The sequence below is a fragment of the Pleurodeles waltl genome, chromosome 12, assembly GCF_031143425.1.
Source record: "Pleurodeles waltl isolate 20211129_DDA chromosome 12, aPleWal1.hap1.20221129, whole genome shotgun sequence".
In the NCBI taxonomy this organism is placed as follows: Eukaryota; Metazoa; Chordata; class Amphibia; order Caudata; family Salamandridae; genus Pleurodeles; species Pleurodeles waltl.
Genome location: NC_090451.1, coordinates 643,512,414 through 643,532,553, shown reverse-complemented (window position 1 = coordinate 643,532,553; position 20,140 = coordinate 643,512,414). Strand labels below are relative to the sequence as shown.

At 47.6% G+C, this 20,140-nt stretch overlaps 1 protein-coding gene across 1 annotated transcript in view; it reads right to left on the bottom strand.

The window, feature by feature from the left end:
• TDRD10 (tudor domain containing 10) overlaps positions 1-20,140 on the bottom strand; it is a 696,763-nt gene that overhangs the window by 45,669 nt on the left and 630,954 nt on the right. The window contains exons 11-12 of the mRNA XM_069218205.1: positions 1,094-1,241; positions 70-212 (exon numbers count right to left, since the gene is read on the bottom strand). Of these exons, the coding sequence (XP_069074306.1) occupies positions 70-212; positions 1,094-1,241 (291 nt within the window). The remainder of the gene's footprint in view (positions 1-69; positions 213-1,093; positions 1,242-20,140) is intronic.

Sequence of the window (20,140 nt, the reverse complement as noted above, 5' to 3'; positions counted from 1 at the left end):
TCAATACCTTTTAAGAATGCTTGTGACACTGGAATCCTTCATCAGCTTTACTTTTCAAACTTAATGTACCTGTTCCAGGCATCCCCATCGCCGAGATTACATTTTGCCAGGCATCGTGTCCCACTCTTGACATCCTTTTGCTGCAATAGCGGCTGTTTAGATTCCGCTTCTGCCAATGATCTGAAGAGTTTTAGCATATTCAAATGCATTTCCTAAAAGATAACAAGGACGGGTTTAACAGGGCTCAAAACACAAATCTCTGCATCCCCTCAATGTTCCCAGCTAACCGTGCCTCAAACATCACATTATAACCCCATTCACAGACAACTAGAGCAGGACATCTCCGAGAGACACAAATCAAGGACCTCTGAAGCATACCAATTCGAAATGGAGCATAATCAGACCCACACAATACCCTTCAGACAAACGTGGACCACAGATCGGTTGAAAAACTCAATTGCATAATCCCAGCTCTATGTAATTCCCACTGAGGCAATAATTATTGGCCAGAAAGGTTCCAAGGATAGTGGTTTGCACTCTCATTATACCACCTAACATACTGAACTTACGGTACCATAAGAAGTATTTTACAGTATATATTGATACTCCAAGTAGAGCAATATGAATAGCAAATGTGTCAAATGTTTCTAAAAACAGTACAAGATGGTCCTTATGTCAAGATAAGCAGTACAGTTTCATACGCAGAGACCTGAACTTGCCATTCTATTTCTATGCAAATTTTCCACCGTGGACAACAGTGACTAAAAATATCAACTACACTGTTGCACAGGACCAGACTTTATACAAGCTGCCCTACGTATTCAAGTATTCATCTAAAAATGTGGCACGGATATGAGCAAATTTATGGAACACATTTCTAAACATAATCGTGCTGCAGATGGACGTCAAAGGGCTTCTGCAAAACACAGAGTGTCACTTTTCTCTACATTCTGCAATAGTACTTCTGCTACAAACAGCACTTGATGTCTCTACGGGAGGCTTATAATTTTAAAAAATGCACAAATTTCAGTATGCCTGTTTTAATCCTAACAGGTACCATGCTGGCATATCATGATCAATACTTAATGCTCACCTCTGTGAGATACACTGCCCAGAAGAAAGGTGAGTTAGGAACAGTGTCTGTTATCAGCAGTCCTGCATCCCCACTTCGTCGACTGATGAATGCAAGCCAGTTCAGGTCCTGAAAACAGTCTTTCAGCAGATTCACCAATAAAAAGCCCCTGGTCAAGAAATCAGATTTTCATTGTGGCAGGTTTCAAATGAAAAAATGAAAAGCAACAGTATTTTCACATTCAGTTAACACAAGTCCTTAGCCCATGTCTGTTTGTCTCCACAATGGTAGAAGGAGAAACAGACGGCCTATTAATCTAAAGCTACTGTACCCACTGAACTTACACAGCCTGCATCTTAGGGAACAGGGTGAATACTTACATATGAATAGCTCAGAGGAAAACAATTAGATACTCTGTTCACAAAACTTTGTTTCAATGAGTAAGAGTGTCTAAGGTGTGGAAATTCAGGAAGATGTCCTACCTAAACAGCGGGTAAAGCACAATTGCTAACTGACCTTTGTGAATCAGGCCCAGAGACCAGAGTGATAGAAGATGAGAGCAGGAGTCTGCCACTCTAGAGACAGGCAGAGGATAAATAAGAGTGAAAGGGATCTGACATGTTCTGTTAGCACTACCCACAGGAGGGTGCAAAGCAATGTATGGGTGCTTTCACTCCCTCACCATGGGCTGAAAAAATGAAAGCACCCTGTTGAGTGACGTGACCAAACCTGTCAAATTTCTCAAACATTTTCTGCCTCAAAATTCCCTATATAGCCAGAAGAAAGGTCGGTCTTTGTTAGTCATAGTGAATCTTAAGTCTTCCGTCCTACAGATTCTTGGGCTTTCCTAGATATTATGCAGCCAGGTGCTCTCTAATGGCACTCTGTTGATGCACTTTGATGCAAATAATTCAGTTGCCTTAAGATAGCGTCAGTCCCTTCTATTTTTCAATCCACATTCATAGAAGGCACAGCCAAAGAGATGGAAAGCAGGAAGGTTTGTCTGCAAGAAGGTGATCTAAGGAAAACAGAGCAAGAGCCACTACCCAGAGTGCAAAGCAACAAATGCCATGTTGGCTCACTGCTTCCTCATGGAAGGCTGCTAAAAAGACAAACCGGTCACCTTAAGGTATGCAAGCCTACAAGAAATTATGTAGTGGGCTACAGAAGCTTGCTCTGAAAGGAAGGAACTCACAGAGATGACAAAGCTGAGCAGTACTATGCTATCACCATCAATCTTTAATGCAAGGTAATTTTTGAACATCCAGATACTGTAAAACCTTGAGACATAGGAAAGGTGCAGAACAAGTGAAGGCGAGACAACTTTGATGATCAATGTGGAACTCAGGCACAAACGCGGACGATCGACTTACCTGTTCCGTCGATCCTCCGGGAGGGGACGGGAGCCATGGGGGCAGCTCCGTCACCACCACACCGCCAACAGAACACCGCCGTGCACAATCACAGGACGTGATTAGCTCGGCGGTGTTCTGTTGGCGTGGCGGTGGAGGTGGAGCAACCTCCACTTCCCCGCCGCCCGCAAGTATGGCTGTTGCCGGCTCTCCGTCGGAAAAACGGCAGAGGGCAGCCAATGGTCATAATACGCTGAGCGGCAAACCGCCACTACTGGCAGTCTTCCGCACGGCGGTCCCTCGGCGGTCTTCTTAAAAGACCGCTGAGGTTGTAATGACCACCTTAGTCTTTTGTGAGTGGGTGTCTGTCCCTCTTAAAAACTCTTTAGCCCTCCCTGAACCTCAACTTACTCCTTTCTAAACCCCTCCAATTTAGAAGTAGGTATTTTCCTTTTCCAGCCCCTCCACTAGTCCTTCCCACATTTACTACAATGTAGTAAACTTATCTGTGTGAGTATCTCCAATAGAAAAGGCAAGAGAAGTGCAGGTGTAGATTTACACTCATAGGTTTGAAAATATATTTTTAGTAAGCAAGTAGAATTACACATGCAGTTGGTTAATCAGGCACAAAGTCTGTGTGCCCCTGCAATATGTAGGTGGTGCAATTTATTGTATTTAGGACCCACACTGACAAATTTAAAGAGTTTGGATCCAGATTGAGAATATGGGTGCTACATCTAGATAGTGTCCGTGGAATCAAATTCAACTTGACGTGAGGCTTTTACAGGAGTGAGCTCCATGAACCAGTGCTGTCTCGGCAACTATGGTACTATTAGAATGAGACAACAGGTTTCCTCTTCATGGTTGTTAATACATTTGGGATCAGAGGTAGTGGAAGAAAAGCATAAACAGAGGTTCCTGGCCAATTTAGCAAAAGCCCATTCCCCTGCTATGCTGGAAGAAACGTCTTCCGGCAAAGTTCTGTGCTTTTCAGTTCTGGTTGGTAGCAAATAGATTGGGTTTCTTTTGTCCCAGCTACAGAATATACTTTTCAGTTGGGTTTAATCTGGTTCCAATCCCACTCGCAGCAGTCCGTTCTACTGAAATTGCCAGCCCAGGAGTTTGGTATTCCAGAAACAAACTCCCCTCATATCTGAATATGGTACTGTATTGCCCAATCCCATGGCCTTCTTTGGATGGTAGAAAGGAATTTTTTCCTTGCTGTTCATTGATATATCACACACTTGTGTTGTCTGTATGCAGCAACACTGACAAATTGCTTATTCTTGGAAAGGAGGAGCACAGGCCTAGAGAAATATCGCAGTGTGATATTGATGAGAAATCAAGTTTCTTTCACAGACCACTTGTTGACTTGTAACTCCTGCTAGTGTGTGCTCAAAGTTTCTAGTAAGGCATCTGTTGTCATTATGGAATGGGGTTTTTGCTGAAGAAAAGACAATTCAACTGTGGTGTTCTTGTGCCAAATCCACCACAATACAGACTATTTCATCTGACATGATACTTGTATTAGTTAACTGAATGAACCCTTCTTTTGAGCCGCTGATTGTCTAGACCTTCTTGAAATGGCCTATGTGAAGGCTGAAATTTGGGAACAAAGGGAGACACGATGACATCATACCTAAAAAAGATTTGAAGAGTCATACTGCAATTGATTTTTCTGTCAGCAATTGCTTGGCGAAAGAGGGGAGGCGTGTTACTCCTTGTTTATGTTTGTATCAAGATTAACTCCCAAACATTGGATCTTTTTGCAAGGGAACAGAAAGTAATTGCCCATGTTTAGCAGGAGTCCTAGCTTGTCAAAAAGCGGTACACAATCCCTGGTATGTTTTGTAGCTGACCTAAAAGGATTTCCATTGACTAGCGCAATAGAAAGTGAGTGCAACTTCTCCTGAGTCCCCAAGTATCAGATTTCCAGATCTCTTTAAAAATGTTTGGAGCCTCATGAAATGGAAGGAGGGAGTAAATTGATGATCGAAACCAACTTGGATGAAACGATGAAAGGTCACTTAGGACAAGTGGACAATAAGGATATGCCTCTGTGTTTCCTGAGACTGAGAGAAATATTATCCTGAGTGTTTCAATACCTGAAGTTAACCTCACAACAAAAGGGGACCTTTGCATCAAAAACAATGGAGACAGATTATTAAGATTATTATACTAAATGTATTTGGATTGTTGGCTCATTAACAGATAATACAGATAAGAAATTGCTGGTGGCATTTAAAACGCGTAATTTTATTTGTGGAGTTAAAGCTTATTCTTGCCACAGAATTGGGGCTGTGTGATCAGCGCCTGTTATAAGGATTTGTAATAGCTTAACCCCTTAGCTGGTGGGCCGTTCCAGCTCCCCATCGCTCCCCCACACCAGTGCTGAGCCATTTTTTGGCTATTTGGGGTAGCTCAAGCTTAGGCCCCAGTAACGTTTTGTCCACATGGGCTAACCACGCCAAATTTGTATGCTTTTTATCCAACATTCTCAGGATTGTAAAGGTACCTAGAGTTTGTGTGTTCCCCTGGAGGATACCGAGAAATTAGCCAAAATACAGCTAAAATGTGGGTTTTTGGGGAAAAATGGGAAAAAGGTGCTGCAGAAGAAAGCATCTGTTTTTTTTTCCCCTGCAAATGCGATCAACAAAGGGTTTGCAGTGCTAAAATCACCATCTTCCCAGCTATCAGGAACAAGCAGACTTGAATCAGAAAAACAACATTTTCAACACAGTTTTGGCATTTTACTGTTGATAGAACCTATGGTTCTGTCTGCAAAAGCTGTGATATTGGGCGATTTTAACATGCTCTTTGATGAGACGTCAACTCCTAAGATCAGTGAATTCATTGACTTTATGGAGGCCCTGGATTGGACCTTCAACAGAGTCTCGTCGGCCACCCATTTTGCAGGGCATATTCTGGATGGGGTGTTTGCACGAGCTACTCAACAGGTGGAGGTAACCATGATACAGTTGAGTTGGACGGATCATCATATGCTGAAATTTAAACTCGCCTCAAAGAATGTTGGGGCTGCTAACGTGGAAATGAACAAGGTAGCCAGGTTATGGAAACAGGTTAAAGTAGAGGAATTAGGCCCAGCTTTAGAAGCTGGGTGGGATAAGGCTAAAGCTATGGCCTTGCCCCTGATTGACAGCTTTCTGAAAGGAGTGGAAATGAACATGGAAGAAATGGTACCCCCTGTAATTAGAAGGCCCAATAGTCAGAAGAAACCAGGTCACCACTGGTTTACAAAAGACCTCAAACTCCTTCAAAGAAAGTATTGACAGCAGGAAAGACGGTGGAAACTTAATCCAGTACCTGAGGAAAGGGTGGCCCTTAAGTCCACTCCAAAGGCTTATAAAGCAGCACAATTTATGGCCAAATCCAAATTTTATACTACCAAAGTAAAGGAGGCTATTAATGCCCCCAGGGAACTTTTTAAGACCATTAAGGCCCTAACTGTGCCCATGATGCCGGCTGGTCTAGAAAACTCTCAGGGTTTCTGTGACAAAGTTGCTTTTTATTTTGAAAATAAGATATTGCAAATACATAGCAACTTTGATACCCAGATCATTCCCGAAGTATTACCCCCCATGATAACAGAGAGTGCTGGTGTGTGTGTGTGTGTGTGTATGTGGGATGTGTGTGTGTGTGTGTGTGGTGGGTACCCAACGTACTTACACCTTATACCGGGTCCAGGTATCCCCTCTTACAGAATTGTAGGCAGTGTCCAGAAGCCAGGATCTCCAGAGGTAACTGTGGATGAGCAGCCAAAGCTTATTTAGGAGACATGCAAAGCTCATGCAATACCACTGTAGTCACACAACACTTGCACACATGAAAGAAAACACTCAGTTGTACAAAAATAAAGATACTTTATTTCTTGAACAAAATACCACAAAATACTAGAAGGACAACCCTCCAATAGGAGGTAAGTAATACACTAAATATATACATTAGTAGTCAGAAATAGGCATAGAAAAGGTTAAAAAAACAATACAAATAGCAGTTACCAATAGCGACCCTAAGGGAAGCACAATCCATATACTAAAATAAATGGAATGTGAACACAGGACTCCCACCTAGGTAGGTGGAATGAATAGAGGGGAGCTGGGAGTACTAGAAAACCACAGAGTTAAGAAACATAGTACCCCCACAGCGACCAGAAAAGCAGGAGTAAATGATTCGAATTTCCTCAAACCACCCAAAAGGAGAAAGAGGAAGAAAAGACTCCCAGACAAGAACGCAAGAAACCAGCAGTGGATTCCTCAAGAAGACGACCTGTGGAGAGAGGGGACCAAGTCCAAGAGCCACTGGAGTCCAGGAGGAGCAGGAGCTACTACCCACCCAGTTGAATTTGCAGGAGTTGGTCGACTGTGATGAAGAACAGGTCAGCACTGCAGCGCTGAAGCTGGGGAGGAGTTTCTGATGGATGCAGAGGATGTCCAACGCCGGAGTGAAGATTGCAGACGGGTGTCGGTGCAGGAATTCCATCAACAAGCCTTGGTAAAGGCAACCTCGCGGCTAGTGGAAAAGTGGTGCTGCTGGGGACCAGCAAGGCCCAGGAGGACTCAACCCAGGAGGGGGAATCACAGGGGACCCTCAGTGTTGCAGAGCCACCGGAGCAGAGGCAGCACTCACAGGAATCCCACAGGAGGGGGACACAGAAGATGCAGATGGAGCCCATGCAGCACTACAGAAAGGGATAAGACGCCGCAGGAGGATTCACACAGAGGGCTGTGCGTCGCAGAAGGGTGTGCTGGGGGCTGAAGCTACACGCCGCCTGAAGATCCTTTGGAGGAGATGCAAACAAGCCTTGGCAGCTGCAAGAGGTGCACAGGGTACTGTCCTGCGTGGGAAGGCAATTGCTTACCTCCACCAAAGTTGGACAGCTGGCAGAGAGGACAAGCAGACTACTCTGGACCACCACCTGTGACGCAGGATCTACGCAGCTCAGGATGAGAGGAGGTCCACGCAGCCGGTCGTTGTTGCAGTAGATGCAGGGGAGTGACTCCTTCGCTCCAAGGGAGATTCCTTCTTGCAGACTGAAGACTTGCTGCTCTTATATGATGCACAGCCGTGGAAATGTTGCAGTTGCTGGAAGGAGCAGGAGAAACAATGTTGCAGAGCAGAGTCGTCGCTGTAGCTGCAGATTGTAGGTTCCTGTGCAATCCAGTTGCTGTTCCAGTGGCCATAAGATGAAGAAAATGTTGCAGAAGATTCCTGCTGGAGTCTTGCACATCGAATCTAAGGACCCACCCAAGAGAGAGACCCTGAAAACGGAGATTGGTTACCTAACCAGATAAACACCTATCAGGAGGGGGCTCTGACGCCACCTGCCAGGCCTGGCCACTAGGATGCTCTCAGAGTTCCCGGCCAACCTTGGGAACAAGATGGCAGAACCCAGGGACTCTCTGGAGGAGCTCTGAGCACCACCCCTGGGGGTGGTGATGGACAGGGGAGTGGTCACTCCCCTTTTCATTGTCCAGTTTCGCACCAGAGCAGGGACTGGGGGTCCCTGAACCGTTGTGGACTGGTTTACGCATGGAGGGCGCCAAATGTGCCCTTCAAGCATACCAGTGGCTTGGGAGGCTAAAATACAGATCTGTTCTTTGCACCAAGCATATAAACCTTCTGCGCTATTTTATTGCGTCAAAACTGCCACTAGACAAAAGCCTGATCTCTTTCTCTAGCAGGAACTTCATCACAAGTGTTATTGTGACATTTTTATTGTTTACTGCTGCCTGAAAGCTATCTTTGCCTGAACGATAGCTATACGTATGGGTGGTTTGCCTATGGGCTGATCGCTGCCACCAGGAAAACAACACATTTATGAAAAAAAGGCACCACGCTGATATATATGAACACCAATGAATCGCACTCCTCCACAGAGTTCCAAAAACTCTTTATTGGCAATGCGTTTCGATCTGCACGATTTTCTTCCCAGACATTTTTGACATTCGTGCCCAACTTTCCTTAAACCTCACTTCCCTACACCAAGGACAGAAAAAGAGAACAGACTCTCAAACTCTATGTTAGAAGACAGACTCTTCACATATTCAGTAACAAATGAAATCTACCAACAAAAACCATCATAAATACATGTATAATAGTCAAAGTGCAAATGTATAAAGTTATTATTTCAATTATACACGATGAAGTGCAAACATTTTCTCTTTTTTCGTGTATCAGTCATTTCACACTTTAACATGATAACATGATTAAATGTTCATAACATCAAAGCCAACTGGCTGAATTTCATCATCTGTATCATAAGTTTGCAATCCTCTTTTCTTCTTTTTAGTCCTTATCACATAATCTAAATATTAATGAGTATGAAACCATATCGAAAAGAAAAGCAAAAAGCAATTGAAGAACTTATATCATAGCAATTATCTTCCTCATTTGTTCTCTTAAATTAATCAAATACATCAATACCCCAATCATATTTATGTAATGACAATTAACACCATTTCAAATGTGCACAAAAAGTTCTTCATCAGATTTCAAACCTCCTGGTGCACTACTATTTAAACGTATAATGTATTCGGACTCCATGATTCCAAGTTTATTCTCTCTAGAACCTCCTCTCTTACTCAGAGTAACCCTGTCAATTCCATAAAAAGATAACATATCAGCATTCCGTTCATGTTTCTTAGACCAATGTCATGCTACTGGATAACCGACATTAACATTGTTAATTGCTAGGGGGGCGTGGCCTGGCTGCCGGGCAAGATGGCCGACACCGTGTGTGGCTCTGCCGGGCCCCGGGCCGTTTATCTGTTCTATTTATCCTGCAGGCGGTGTTGGCGGGAGCGGACCTGGGCGCTCCCCTAGGAGAGCCCCTGTGACGCTTTGGGCGCCGTGGGGGCGAATCTGAGGCCGGAGCGGAGCCTGGATCTGCACGGGCGGGCCTGACGGCGGCCTCGCCCGCAAGCGCAATTTGAAAGGCGAGGAGGCCTGGAGCCGCTCGCGGCGAGCGTGCTGTGCCGGGAGCAAGAGTGAGCCTGAGGGCCGATCGGCGGCTTAGTCGGGTCGCAGCACTCACGGCCCTTGGGGCCCCTTGGGCTTCCGCGGCCCCGCAGTCGAAGAGACTTGTTTGGACCTGGCTCTTTGGATTTTGTGTTGCAGCCGCTACTGTGAGCGCCTGGGCTCGGATGGCCTGGGAACGCAGATGGGCGCGCGAGGAGCTGGCCCAGTGCTGAATACAGGATCGCCCTGAGAGGAGGGGGTGAGGCCTGAGGACTGTGGCCGCCGGGGGCACCAGGCATCGGTGAGTGGACGGCTGGGGGGGGTCACGACTTGGTTTTGCGGTGCTCCCCCCAGGGCGGTGCCCAGGAGGGCCCGTCAGATTTTACTGGAGGACAAGTGCTGTGCTACCTGGAGCGCCTGATCGGATCCAAGGGCTGATTGCTGGAAAGTGAGCAACGGTGACCTGGTGATGGTGATGCTGACTGAGTCCGTGACGGCTTACTGAGGGCATGAAGCTGTAGAAGACCCCTCTGGTGGGGGTGCGGGCTCTGACTGGGGGCCGGGCTCTCCACTGCAGTGCAGATTTGTTGAGCTGGAACAGGTGCTAGTGAATATTGTGAGGCATCGCACGGACTGGTCAGCTCTTTGGAGTGTTTTGACGTTGGCCTGGTGACCTGGGTGCTGGCTGATGGACCTGCGGAGCGACTTGGGTAGCTGAGAGAGAGATACCGGTTGTGGGAGCCCATTGCTCTGGATCCTTTCCATTGCTGTAGCACAAGCAGGAGGCCGTATGCGCTGAGCAGAACTATGGGCAAGGCCGACCAACGTCAAGCAAAACTCACCTTCGAGGGTGGGAAAAAAAGGAGTGCTGCTTCTGCCTCCCAGCCCAGTGACGTCGAAATTGGAGAGGAAAGTCCGGAGGTGTCGGTGCGGTCCATGTTTTTGGAGCTCAAGACTAATTTGGCTGGCATTGACGCCAAGCTGGACCATGTGACAGAACAGCTTGACCGCATCAGAGCCCGGGTAGATGACCACGATTCCAGGTTCGAGGTTCTGGAGTCACGCACGTCAGAAATGGAAGATGCACGCCAGGGTGATAGAGAACAGATTGCACAAGTGGGGCGTATCCTGGAGGTGATACGGAATAAGAATGAGGATTTGGAGGTGCGGTCCCGCCGTAATAATGTCTGCATCGTGGGCCTGCCGGAGGCGACTGATAAGGGTTGCATGGAAGACTTTGTGGAGCGTATGCTGTTGGACTTGTTCGTATGCGAGCCCTCGCAGATGCTGGTAGTTGAGAGGGCGCACAGGTCCCTGGGGCCTCGGCCCCCGCCGGGAACTCCTCTGCGTTCAATTATTGCGCGCCTATTGAACTAATGGGACCGGGATGCTGTCCTCCGTTTGGCAAGGGAGAAAAGGCCGCTGGTGTACAAGAACTCGGAAATTAACTTCTTTCCTGATTACACCCCTGGTGTGCAGGCTCAGAGGCGTGCTTTTTTGCCGACCAAGCGGCTGTCGAGCCAGGCTGGAGTCGGGTTCGCCCTATTGTAGCCTGCCAAGTTGAGGGTGCGGCATGAGGGCAAGACACTGTATTTCACGGATCCAAAACTGGCGGCCAGGTTTGCTAGACGCCTGCCTAGGGGGTGGGGGGCTGTGGAGCCGGGGGGACCGGGAGCGGACAACGCCGCCTTAAGTGACAATGACTAACTGGCTCTGATTGGCCTAATAGTACTGGTTGGGACCGCTGGGGTGTGCTGGGCCGCTTTGCAAGCTACACAGCAGGCGGACCCATGTCCAATCTGGTCCATGGGCCCCTCTTCCCTAGTGTATACTGGGTGGAGAGCTGTTAGGCCGGCTATTGCCCCTGGGATGAGTCCTGACAATTTTTGCTTTGGCTATAGGGGGAGGGTTTGGGGATTGAGTGGGTGGGTCACTGAAAGAGTCCGATTGGGGGGCCTGAGTGGGTGGGGGGAGGCGCAGGTTTCTTCTGATTGTAGGGAGACTGTTCCATTTGTTGTTTTGGTCGTCTTTTCTTTAAATTCCAGGCAGGTGGAGATGAGCTTTCTCGTGCGATGTTGGATGCCAATAGACTGGGATGAGGGGTGATGATATGACTGTGGTCCGATGTCTGACGTGGAATGTGCGTGGGCTTAACGACAGACGGAAGGCTTGATTGGTGGCTGCATATGTTAAGCGACATGAAATTGATATTTGTATGTTACAAGAGACGCATTTGGTGACGACTGCGGTGGGCAGACTGAAAGCTGGGTGGGTTGGCGAGGCACACTGCTCCACGTATTCTGGCTATGCTCGTGGAGTAGCAATCTTAATCCATAAGGGATTGCAGTGGCGCACACGAGAAGTTATTGCTGATCCAAATGGTAGATATGTTCTAATGAGCGGTACGTTGCTTGACAGAACTTGCCGGCTTGTGGCATTATATGGGCCGAATGTTGATGACCCAGAGTTCTTCCTGGAGCTGTGGCGCCTAGTGGAATCGCTGGGTGTGGGCGCCGTGATCTGGGGTGGTGACTTTAACGTGATTCTGGATGCTAGGATGGATCGTGAGAGTGTGGCCAGGGTGCAGCATGTTTCTGCGGCTAAGTCTTTGGCGGCAGTGATGCGGAGTGGCGCGCTGGTGGACTTGTGGCGGCAGAAGCATGAAGATGTGAGAGAGGGAACGTGTCTGAATTACGTCCATGGCAGCTGGTCCCGTATAGATCGTTGGCTGGGTACCAGAGATGTGGAGGTCTGGACGAGAGCGGTGGATCATCTCCCCTGCACACTGTCAGATCACTCTCCGGTTAGCCTGGAGTTGGTGATACCTAGCGAACTGCGCCAGTCGTTTATTTGGCGGTTGCCTTGTGGGGCGCTTCGAGATGAGGCTTTTCGGGAGGAACTGCATGAGGCGATTAAGTTGTATTTTGCTGAGAATCGGGGTTCTGTGAGGTCTGCTGGTACTCTCTGGGAGGCATTTAAGGTTGTTATTCAGGCGTATGTCTCTTGAAACAACATGGCATAGTTAAGGCCTTGAGGCAGGAGATGGCTGACATTGAGGGAAGGCTTATAGAGTTGGAGAGGCGCCTGGCTTCGGGTTGGTCTAGAGAGGTCCTTGCGGAGATTCGGCGAGAGGTGTCATTATATGAAGAGGCCTCCCTGAGAGAGATCTGTTTTACTGGGAGACATGCTCGGGCTCGTCGTTACGGGGAGGGTGAGAGAGCGGGGCGCACACTTGCAGATATGCTTCGCAGGCCTTGGGCCAGTATGAAAATGTCACTTACTCAGTGTACATCTGTTCGTGGCATTGGTCGCTGCAGATTCACATGTTGTGCACAGTCCGCCATCTGGTGTTGGGTCGGAGTGTTACAAGTTGTTTTTCTTCGAAGAAGTCTTTCGAGTCACGAGACCGAGGGACTCCTCCTCTTTGCTTCCATTGCGCATGGGCGTCGGCTCCATCTTAGATTGTTTTCCCCGCAGAGGGTGAGGTAGGAGTTGTGTGTGTTAGTAATAGTGCCCATGCAATGGAATGAATAAGTATGTACAAATTAAGGTTAAGTAATATATATATATACAAATGTACAAATGTTGAGGATAACTTCCAACGGCTACAAGCTCCCGGGGAGGCGGGTGGGCACATGTGAATCTGCAGCGACCAATGCCACGAACAGATGTACACTGGGTAAGTGACATTTTCAGTTCGATGGGGCATCTGTAGCTGCAGAAACACATGTTGTGCATAGACTAGTAAGCAGTTATCTCCCCAAAAGCGGTGGCTCAGCCTGTAGGAGTGGAAGTAGTCTGAAACAAAGTTCTCAGTACGGCTTGACCTACTGTGGCCTGTTGTGCGGATAGCACGTCTACACAGTAGTGTTTAGTAAATGTGTGAGGCGTGGACCATGTGGCTGCCTTACATATTTCGTGCATTGGAATGTTTCCTGGGAATGCCATGGTAGCGCCTTTTTTTCTGGTTGAGTGTGCCCTTGGTGTAATGGGCAGTTGTCTCTTTGCTTTAAGATAGCAGGTTTGGATGCACTTAATTATCCATCTGGCTATACCTTGTTTTGATATTGGGTTTCCTGTATGAGGTTTTTGAAATGCAATAAACAGTTGTTTTGTTTTCCTAACCTCCTTTGTTCTGTCGATGTAGTACATTAGTGCTCTTTTGACATCTAATGTATGTAGTGACCTTTCAGCTACTGAGCCTGGCTGTGGGAAGAACACTGGTAACTCTACCGTTTGATTTAAGTGGAACGGTGAAATAACCTTTGGTAGGAATTTAGGATTGGTTCTTAGTACAACCTTATTTTTGTGTATTTGGATAAAAGGTTCTTGTATTGTAAATGCCTGAATTTCACTTACTCTTCTTAGAGATGTGATGGCAATGAGAAATGCAACTTTCCAGGTTAAGAATTGTATTTCGCAAGAATGCATGGGTTCAAAAGGTGGTCCCATGAGTCTTGTCAAGACGATGTTAAGGTTCCATGAAGGAACAGGTGGTGTTCTTGGTGGTATTATTCTTCTTAGGCCTTCCATAAATGCTTTAATGACGGGTATCCTAAACAGTGAAGCTGAATGGGTAATCTGCAGGTATGCAGATATTGCTGCAAGGTGTATTTTAATGGAAGAGAAGGCTAGATTTGACTTTTGTAAGTGTAGTAAGTATCCCACTACATCTTTTGGGGATGCGTGTAATGGATGAACTTGATTATTATGGCAGTAGCAAACAAACCTTTTCCATTTGCTTGCATAGCAGTGTCTAGTGGATGGTCTTCTAGCTTGTTTTATGACTTCCATACATTCTTGAGTGAGGTTTAAATGTCTGAATTCTAGGATTTCAGGAGCCAGATTGCTAGATTGAGCGATGCTGGGTTTGGATGCCTGATCTGCTGTTTGTGTTGTGTTAACAGATCTGGCCTGTTGGGTAACTTGACGTGTGGTACTACTGACAGGTCTAGTAGTGTTGTGTACCAAGGTTGTCTTGCCCATGTTGGTGCTATTAGTATGAGTTTGAGTTTGTTTTGACTCAATTTGTTTACTAGATATGGAAGGAGAGGGAGAGGGGGAATAGCGTATGCAAATTTCCCTGACCAGTTCATCCATAGGGCATTGCCTTGAGACTGTCTGTGTGGGTACCTGGATGCGAAGTTTTGGCATTTTGCGTTCTCTTTTGTTGCAAATAGGTCTATTTGCGGTGTACCCCAAATTTTGAAGTAAGTGTTTAGGATTTGGGGGTGAATCTCCCATTCGTGGACCTGTTGGTGATCTCGAGAGAGATTGTCTGCTAGTTGATTTTGGATCCCTGGAATAAACTGTGCTATTAGGCGAATGTGGTTGTGAATTGCCCATTGCCATATCTTTTGTGCTAGGAGACATAGCTGTGTCGAGTGTGTTCCCCCTTGCTTGTTTAGGTAATACATTGTTGTCATGTTGTCTGTTTTGACAAGAACGTATTTGTGGGTGATGATGGGTTGAAATGCTTTTAGTGCCAGGAATACTGCTAGTAATTCGAGGTGATTTATATGCAGTTTTGTTTGATGTACGTCCCATTGTCCTTGGATGCTGTGGTGATTGAGGTGTGCTCCCCACCCTGTCATGGAAGCATCTGTTGTTATTACGTATTGTGGCACTGGGTCTTGGAACGGCCGCCCTTTGTTTAAATTTGTACTGTTCCACCATAGAAGCGAGATGTATGTTTGGCGGTCTATCAACACCAGATCTAGAAGGTGACCCTGTGCATGTGACCATTGTGATGCTAGGCACTGTTGTAAGGGCCTCATGTGCAGTCTTGCGTTTGGGACAATGGCTATGCATGAGGACATCATGCCTAGGAGTTTTAAAACCACTTTTGCCTGTATTTTTAGTGTTGGATACATGGCCTGTATGACCTTGTGAAAATTTTGAACCCTTTGTGGACTCGGAGTGGCTAATCCTTTTGTTGTGTTGATTACCGCTCCTAAGTAGTGCTGTATTTTGCACGGCACAATGTGTGATTTTGTGTAGTTGAGGGAGAACCCGAGTTTGTAGAGGGTTTGTATGACATACTCTGTGTGTTGTGAACACTTTGTTAGCGAGTTGGTCTTGATTAGCCAATCGTCTAGATACGGGAATACGTGTATTTGCTGCCTTCTGATGTGTGCGGCTACTACTGCTAGGCATTTGGTAAATACTCTTGGTGCGGTTGTTATACCGAACGGTAAGACTTTGAATTGATAGGGTATTCCCTTGAATACAAACCTTAGGTATTTCCTGTGTGAAGGATGTATTGGTATGTGGAAATACGCGTCTTTGAGATCTAAGGTTGTAATGTAATCTTGTTGCTTTAGCAGTGGTAACACCTCCTGTAGCGTGACCATGTGAAAGTGGTCTGATTTGATGTAGGTGTTTAGTATTCTGAGATCTAAGATTGGCCTCAGTGTTTTGTCCTTTTTGGGTATTAGAAAGTACAGTGAATAGACTCCTGTGTTTATTTCTGTACATGGTACCAGTTCTATTGCTTCTTTTTGCAGTAGTGCTTGAACTTCTATTTCTAGGAGGTCTAAATGCTGTTTTGAAATTTTTTGTGTTTTGGTGGGATATTTGGAGGGATCTGTAGAAATTCTATGCAATAACCATGTTGGATAATTGCTAAGACCCAAGTGTCTGTTGTTATATCCACCCACGATTGATAAAACTGACTTAGTCTTCCCCCCACTGGTGTTATGTGGAGGGGTTGAGTGACTTGTAAGTCACTGTTTGGTTGTTGGGGTTTTGGGGCTTTGAAATTTCCCCCGGTTTCTCGGGAATTGTCCCCCTCTGTACTGGCCCGAAAACCTCCCCTTTGGTACTGTCCCTGGTAGGTAGACGGTGTTGATTGTGAGGTGCTGGCTTGTGTGGCCTGACCCCGAAACCCCCCTCTGAAGGTTGTTTTACGGAAGGTGCCGAAAGTGCCTCTGCTCTGCGGGGAGTAGAGCGCGCCCATGGCCTTGGCTGTGTCAGTGTCCTTTTTCAGCTTCTCAATCGCCGTGTCAACCTCTGGTCCGAACAATTGTTGTTCGTTGAACGGCATATTGAGTACTGCTTGCTGTATTTCTGGTTTAAAGCCAGATGTGCGTAACCATGCGTGCCTTCTGATGGTTACTGCAGTGTTTATTGTTCTTGCAGCTGTGTCCGCTGCATCCATAGAGGAGCGTATTTGGTTATTGGAGATGTTTTGTCCCTCCTCAACCACTTGTTTTGCCCGCTTTTGAAATTCTTTGGGTAGATGCTCGATGAGATGCTGCATCTCGTCCCAATGGGCTCTGTCATAACGCGCTTGGAGCGCCTGAGAGTTTGCGATGCGCCACTGGCTTGCAGCTTGTACAGCGACTCTTTTCCCAGCTGCGTCGAATTTTCGGCTTTCCTTATCCGGGGGTGGTGCATCGCCCGATGTGTGTGAATTGGCTCTTTTGCGAGCTGCTCCTACCACGACTGAGTCTGGTGGCAGTTGAGAGGTGATATAAGCAGGGTCTGTGGGAGGTGCTTTATATTTTTTCTCTAGCCTTGGAGTGATCGCTCTACTCTTGACAGGGTCTTTGAAGATTTGCTTCGCGTGCCTTAGCATTCCTGGAAGCATAGGCAGGCTTTGGTAGTTGCTATGGGTGGAGGAGAGGGTGTTAAAAAGGAAGTCATCCTCGACAGGTTCTGTGTGTAACGACACGTTGTAGAATTCTGCTGCCCTAGCTACCACCTGCGCATACGCTGTGCTGTCCTCGGGTGGTGAGGGCTTGGTAGGGTATGACTCTGGGCTATTGTCTGACACTGGGGCGTCGTATAGGTCCCAAGCATCTTGGTTCATGGTGGTGTGAGCCGGTGAATGTGACGGAGTTTGTGCCGGTGATATCTGAGTTACAGGTGGAGGAGAGGGTGGCGGAGTTGCTTTCTTTGCCACCTTTGCTTGTGGTGTCAGTTGTTCAGTTTGGAACTCTAGTCTCCTTTTTCTCTTGATTGGTGGGAGAGTGCTAATCTTCCCTGTTCCACTCTGGATGAAGATCCTCTTTTGTGTATGGTCTACATCAGTAGTCTGTAACTCCTCTTCAAACCTGTGTTTACGCATTTGAGAGGACAATGATTGTTCCTCTGAATACGAGCCGGTAGTGGGTTCGGTTGCTGGTTGTTTTGGCACCGAAACTGTGTCTTTTTTTGTTTTCGGCTTCGAGGTGAATCTCTTCTTTTTCGGAGTCGAGCCTTCTTGGCGTCGATCATCCTCGGTGCCGCTGTCTCTGCGTCGAGCAGCGTTGGCTCCGCTTTCTCGGCGTCGATCTTTTTCGGCAACACTTTCTCGGTCCCGAGAATGTTGCGTGCCTGTGTCTCGACCCGAGTCGGACGATCTGGGCACCAGTTCGGCCTTTTTCGGTGCCGATGGACGGTCACCTTTATGGGTTGAGCCATGGCCAGTTGGCAGTGGCGTCCCCTGGGCCTTGTCTGTTTTCTTGTGCTGTGTGCTTTTCGACGTCTTACTCACAGTTTCCTCGACATCGAATTCATCCGAGTCCGATTCATGGATGGAGAAGGCTTCCTCCTCTTCTCCTTGTTCCTCGAACTCTCAGTGTTCTGTCGGCGTGGACGACATCTGTAGTCTTCTGGCTCGACGGTCACGGAGCGTTTTTCGGGACCGGAACGCACGACAGGCCTCACAAGTTTCTTCTTTGTGCTCGGGTGACAGGCACAAGTTACAGACCAAATGTTGGTCCGTATATGGATATTTATTGTGGCATTTAGGACAGAATCGGAACGGGGTCCGTTCCATCGGTGTCAATGTTACACGCGGTCGGGCCGACCAGGCCCCAACGGGGGATCGAAATTACCCCGAAGGGCTACCGGAGCTCTTCACGATTCGGTGTCGATTCTAACTATCCCGATCCCGAGCGAAACAATACCGACGTAGTTTTTCGAAGTTTTGACTATCTTTCCGTCCCGAAACCCGGAGCGAAAAGGAACACGTCCGAACCCGTGGGCGGAAAAAAAAACAATCTAAGATGGAGCCGACGCCCATGCGCAATGGAAGCAAAGAGGAGGAGTCCCTCGGTCTCGTGACTCGAAAGACTTCCTCGAAGAAAAACAACTTGTAACACTCCGACCCAACACCAGATGGCAGACTGTCCACAACATGTGTATCTGCAGCAACAGATGCCATCGAACACTACGTTACTGAGGTTGTGGACGCTGAGGGAGAAAGGGTGACGGGATCGAATGGTGTAATGCAAGTGTTTACAGAATATTTTACGAAGCTCTACACGGGCCCAGAGGGCCTGGGTGCGGCGGCTGCACCGACGTATTTTGAGGATATTGCGCTAGTGTGGTTTGATGAGGCGCACAGGGTGTATTTAGACAAACCGTTCACTGTGGAGGAGGTGGCTGCGGCGATCCGTGGTATGCCTGGTGATAAGTCCCTGGGGGTAGATGGTCTGACCCCAGCGTTTTATAGAGAATATGTGGATATTCTCGCCCCGTGCCTGTTGGAGGTGTATGCGGAGTCCCTGGAGACTGGGTCGCTGCCAGCCTCGCTTCAGGAGGCTCTGATAGTAACAGTCCTGAAGCCTGGGATGGACCCGACCCGATGCGACTCGTACCGTCCACTCTCCATGATCAATATTGACAATAACATTTTGGCAAAAATGATAGCGGCTGGCTTGCAGCCACTTCTCCCCAGGTTGGTGCTGCCGGATCAGTCAGGCTTTGTCCCCGGGAGGTCTACATGTCACAACTTGTGCACCTTTTTTGCGGTGGCGGGCTCTCTGGGGGCAGAGGATAATGCGGCGGCGGTCCTTCTTGACGCTGCCAAGGCTTTTGACTCCTTGGCCTGGGACTACATGTTTGCTCTTTTAGGCCGCGTGGGTCTCGGCGCGCGTTTCGTGAATTGGATTAGATTGTTGTATACTCTGCCTACGGCTAAGTTGCGCCTTAACGGATGTGTGTCGGCTCAATTTCCTGTTGCGCGCGGTATGCGTCAGGGGTGTCCGTTATCCCCCCTTCTTTTTGCGGCGGCGATGGAGCCTCTGGCGGCGGGGCTGCAACAGAAATATAATGATAGAGGCTTACAGTTCCGACAGCGACCTGTCCTGGTATCTATGTATGCCGATGATATTGCGCTATACGTGCGAAATCCTGGTCAGAATCTGGATATTTTGTTGGGAGGAAATTGTGCGCTTTGGTACCTTTTCTGGCATTACTATTAACTGGTCAAAATCAATGGTTTTGCCTTTGACTTCTAATGTGATAAGATTTGATTCTCTATACCCTCTGGTGTGTGGGGGGGGGGGGGGGGGGCGGTGCGCTATCTGGGTATACAGCTGACCTGTGATATTGACACGCTATGGCTGGCTAACTACGGTGCTGCACTGTCATGGTTACAGGAAAAGGTAGAGATTTGGCGCGCCCTACCACTATCGTTAATTGGGCGTATTGCCATTGCAAAGATGGTGCATCTCCCTAAGTTCCTGTACCTGTTTGTGAATCTTCCCCTTCCACTCGCGAGGGGCTACTTACGACACCTGCGCTCTGCGCTGATTCGCCTGGCATGGGCGGGACGTCGGGCGCGCATTTCCTGGGAAAGGCTGACGTTACCGTTTGAATTGGGCGGGCTTGCTGCTCCAGACCTGGAGTTATACTACCACTGTGCCCAGACGCACTTTGCGTATTATTGGTTGAATCTGATTCGATACTTGCCGCATTTGGCGCCTGGGAGTGACTCCGTGTGGCCGGATGGCTTGATGCGTGTACT